Source organism: Pangasianodon hypophthalmus, chromosome 1 (genome assembly GCF_027358585.1).
Source record: "Pangasianodon hypophthalmus isolate fPanHyp1 chromosome 1, fPanHyp1.pri, whole genome shotgun sequence".
Classification (NCBI taxonomy): Eukaryota; Metazoa; Chordata; class Actinopteri; order Siluriformes; family Pangasiidae; genus Pangasianodon; species Pangasianodon hypophthalmus.
Window position 1 is genome coordinate 35,548,267 of NC_069710.1, and position 5,000 is coordinate 35,553,266.

The following is a 5,000-nucleotide window of genomic DNA, read 5'->3' on the forward strand; positions in this document are numbered from 1 at the left end:
CAGGCACTGAGACTACTGGAGAGACAGCAGGCCTTGCAACGGGACCAGCAGAAGGAAGTGCAGAGGCTGCAGGAGAAGCTAACCGAGGTTACTGGACGTCTTATTGCGACAGAGGAGGCACAGGCTTTAAGGGAGGAACGGGAGAAGAAAGAGCACCGTTGTCTGGAGGAAAAGCATGAGCGGGAGCGGCAAGGATTGAGTCGGAGGCTGGTGGAGTCTGAGGAAAAGAGGTGTGAGGCTGAAGAGCAACTCCATGAAGCTCGTGACCAAGTAGAAGCTCTCCTGAGAGGAGGTGGGGGGGAGCGGGTGGAATCAGAGGTAAGGGAGGAGATGCTACGTCTGCAGCAGGTTCTAAATGAGCAGGCAGATGTGATTGAGAACCTTCGGGAGAGTGTCAGAAGGCTGGAAGAGGAGAGAGATCGCCTTACATGTCGTTGCCAGGAGTTGGTTAATCAGATTGCAGAGGCAGACAGGGAGGTAGGAAAACTGCAGGCACAGCTAAAGATGGAAGAGACAGACTACTACTCTTTGGAAAGCTCGTATGAGCGAGTTTCAGAGGAGTTTGCAAGAATCAGTCGTGTTCTGCAAGAGAAGGAGGAGGAAGTCCGAGAGACAAAGGAGACATATGAGAAGCTGGTGAGACAAAAAGACCAGGATTTGAATGAAGCCCTTGTCAAGATGACTGCTCTAGGTAGCAGTCTAGAGGAAACTGAACAACGCCTGAAGGCAAAGGATGAGCTTCTTAGTCAGATTGGGCATAGGGAGGTGGAGAAAGAGTTGCAGGAGAAGCTGGCCTTAGCAGAGGACCGAATATCTGAACTGGAAGAGCATCTCAATGCTTTGCGTTTGGGGTATGCAAACCTTAGAATGGAACGATGCTGCTCTCAAGAGGATGTCTTTGACGCACTAGAAAAACAAGCAGAGCATGATGTATCCTTTTCCACCACTTCCTCTTTGCCTCTTGCAAGAAGCAGCTCAGAGACAGAAGTGTCCTTTGCCAAGCGGCAGAGGATCCGCTTCTCCAACATTCAATGCCAAAAATACCACCAGTCTCAAAGAATTGACAGAGTTCAGACAGATAACACATACCTAGATTTTACTCAAGAGGAGAGGCAGGATCTTGTACCAGAAACAGGCCTGAATCTCACTGATGACACCATCCAGGACTTATCCCAGGAGACCAGCTTAGTAAGCGACAACACATTCCAGTACTGCAGTGATACAGAAAACTTTCTGTCAATCATCCATGCGCTAGAATCAAAGCTCCAGGCCACAGAGGAGAAGCTTAGAGATATCACATCAAAGATGCAAAACGAAGAAGAGCTGCCTGGCAACAAAGTTTTGATGGAAGTATGCTGTGATGATACCTCTGCTGAGCCAGACCAGGATGAACCAGATGGTAAATCCCACTCTTGCTTGGATGACATTGTACAAGACAGTGTCAACAATGAAGATTACAAGAAAGCTCTGGCTTTTGTAGAGTCCTGCAGGCTTAGGGTTAGGGAGATTCTCAGTGGTCAGAATGAGGAGGGAAGAGCACAAGCACAAGTTCACACCTTAGCTGAGATTGAGAAAGACTTGGTTAATGCAGCCTTGCACATTAGGCAAGTTGCCGCACGATATGAAGATTCTCTTACCTGTCAGAGTGAGCCCCAGACACAGATGGATAAAAGTGCAATAAAGGTTCTTGCAAGAATGTTATCCTTTGAAGGGACTGTTTTGGAAAAAATGGCATTTTCTCTTCAAGATCCAAAATCAGAAATAATGCAAAGTCTTAGCGAGATAAATAGAGAATCCCAACAGGTTAACATGAGCCATGAGAATTGCCTTTCTGTAATTTACACCGACATTCTGACGAGGAAACTAAAACTACAGAGCATGCTGATAAATGAGCTGAATAAAAATGCGCTCCACAAAGTACATACCTTTAGTGACCAGTCAGACAATTTGCAGCCACCTGGCAATAGTGTTTTTGCTCAGAATTTAATTCACAATGCCTGTATTAATGCTGAACTTGCCTACTCCCTTCAGAACTTAAAGCACTCTTACCAAGACAAGTTTGAGGAACTTCAAAGAGACTTGGTCAAAGTAAAAGAGATCTTGCAGCAAAGGGATATAGCTGTGAGGGAAGCAGCTATGGAGCTCAGCACCGAAAGTGTCACCCAAGATGCCGGTGATAAGCTTATTGCTGATACAGAGACCTCCCTTTCTGATATCACCCCTCCTGAGCTTGCCCCTTATGCACAGCAGATTGAGAGGGAAGAAGCTCACACTCTTGCTCAAGAAATAATAGAAAGACACTTAGCTGGAATCATGCAGTCGTGTGTCACAGAATCAGTGGCATCACTGGATACTAGGCGAGAGAGTCTTATTACTGAGCTAAAGAGACAAGCAAAGGTCCTTCTCCACCTGTCTCAGCAGCTGGAGAAGGCATGCGAGGAAGGTAACAGCTCTGTCCTTTGTGGACTTGCAGGTCAAATCCAAGCAGTTTTAGGACCCAGAGACACCAGAGTCCTGATGTGCAACTCTCTCAGCATGAATGAAGCTCTTATTCAGGTACAGGTAGCGTATGTTGCATGTCGACTGCGAGCTGAACATGAGAGGGAGCTATCACTCTGCCAGGAGACTAGCCACAATATGGCCACTTTGGTCCAGGAGCATGCTCAGCACGTAGCAACCATCCACCAGCGTTTCCAAAGTAGCCTGGAAGAGGAACGGATTCATTACTTCAAGACAATAAACTCCATTCAGGAGGAAAGCGAAACTCTACGGGAGGAGGCAGCAAAGCAGCTTAAGGAGATGGGAAAGCAGCAGGAGCAGATTGTAGAGATGGAGGAGGCTTTCCAGAGGGAGATGCAGGAGATTAAGAGAAAGCATGCAGAAGAACTGGGCCAGGCAGAGCAGGAACGAGTGACCAGAGAGCTAGCATTAATCGAACGTGCTGAAAACACCCAACAGAAACTCGAAACCTTGCTGCAAGAAGTTGAGGGAGCAGAGCTAAGGCACAAGGAACACATATGCAAGCTGGAGCATGAACTCTGTGGGAAAGTTCAGGAACTGGAAAACGTACATCAGGAAGAGATTCAGAAACTACATGAGCGGTACAGTCAGACTATTCGCACTCTCGGGGAGAGATTAGAGACAATAGCAGATGAAACACATCATCCATCCACAACAGAGGCACAAGGTGCCAGTCATTTGGAGGATGGGAAGGGGCATGAGCAGGAAGTGAGCAGGGACTCGATGTCACTGCTGAGAAGCCGTGTGCAGGAGCTCGAGCTGCAGATGATGAATATGCGTGATGAACTGGAGAACAAACCGCCAGATGGAGACATGGCCAGTCTGCGAGAAAAGTACCAGAGAGACTTCGACAGTCTTAAGGTTGAGACTATCACTTTAAACTAATTTAATCAAGTCAGGCACATGTAGATGTTTTGTGTGGGTAGCATCACCTGTAGAATTTCATTATATCATGTAGTGAATTTGATGAGATGAATGTTTCCTAAAGAAACTTTTTCATCTCAAGATTTTAATCACTTACTTCATTGGCAAGGATTACTTACGCAACTCGTGTTATGTTCCAGTAGACGTTACAAACACCCTTTTCCTTATAGAAAGAGTCACACACTACAAACAAGTATGATTATAAACAATAACGCTAACAAGGAACAAGTGAGAGCGGTGGTCAGGGGGTGTGGTCAAGGAGGAGCTGGAGACTAAGTAATCCAAGGAAGTACATCAGAGGGTTCTGTGACACTTTCGTCAGTCCTGTGCTAGATCATTAGCAACAGGACCTACTTAAAATTATTTTAGAGTTAGTCAAAACTAGATAAATGATTGTTCTTAGTTTCATATAGATTCATTTTATAATTTGGAGAGAATTGAATCTGTTGCATGTACATTCAGGGTCCATGTACATTAGGAGTGGGCAATATGGCAAATATATATTATATATTTACAAGATACATGAAAGATATACAAAAAATATATGTATATAAGTATTGGCATCATATCATTTCACCCAGCTCTGGACACATGACACCAAACTAACATGCTGCTTTGTCTTCTACTACTACTACTACTACTAATAATAATAATAATAATAGTTTTGAGGCTGTGGATGATTTTGAATTTTTGTAGAGCAGTGAGGGTACGGCCTACAAAATGTCAATATTGGATAGTGATTAATGTGTAAGAAATAACACTAAATTTACAAACTGTATTATGATTATATTGGAATTTTTTTTTTTAAGTTTTAACATTGAATAAAATATTTATAGAATATAAACATTGCTACAGCTCACCTTTTCAGTCTGAAGTCACAAAAATTTTATATAATTAAATAAGTTGTGCACACAGAAATGAAGAATTCACACTTCTGAAATTAGCACTTGATGATGATGATAACAGATTATTTGGAACACAACCAGTCAGGCGTTTACCTTGTAATTATTCAGTAAGGTTGCAGTAGATTTCTACAAAATTATTCCTCGAACAAGTGGCAGTTTTGACAGATTCTATTGAATTAAACAGAATTAAATGATCACAATTTCTAAATTAAGAACCCGTAGAACACAGCTGTCCTTCGGAATGGACTTTATCTCTGGAGGAATAGAAACTTCCCCAAAATGGTGCCTTCTCTCAAATAAAACTCAGGAACAGCGACAATAATAACAATATTCTACAAGTTCAAAAGCATGATAGTGTAACCGATTATGGGCTAGTGTGTGTTTATAGGTGTGTGTGTGTGTGTGTGTGTGCACTTGTAGGAAACGTGTGAACGTGGGTTTGCGGCGATGGAGGAAACTCATCAGAAGGTGATTGAGGATCTTCAGCGTCAGCATCAGCGTGAGATTAACAAACTGCTGGAGGAGAGGGAGAGATTACTGGAGGAGGAGACTAACGCCACCATCGCTGGTAATCATTAACAACTTAACACTAGATACTGGAAGAACAACACAACAGGATGTGCTGATATAGGAAAATAATCAACATCAGGG

General features: G+C 43.5%; 1 protein-coding gene across 8 annotated transcripts in view; it reads left to right on the forward strand.

Annotated features, from left to right (window-relative positions):
* Window positions 1-5,000, forward strand: part of si:ch73-103b11.2 (trichohyalin) — an 82,220-nt gene that overhangs the window by 66,582 nt on the left and 10,638 nt on the right. For all 8 annotated transcript variants that reach the window (XM_053235732.1, XM_053235742.1, XM_053235729.1 and 5 more), the window contains 2 exons: window positions 1-3,381; window positions 4,770-4,917. The exon at window positions 1-3,381 is cut by the window's left edge and continues 429 nt beyond it. In XM_053235732.1, the coding sequence (XP_053091707.1) occupies window positions 1-3,381; window positions 4,770-4,917 (3,529 nt within the window). The remainder of the gene's footprint in view (window positions 3,382-4,769; window positions 4,918-5,000) is intronic.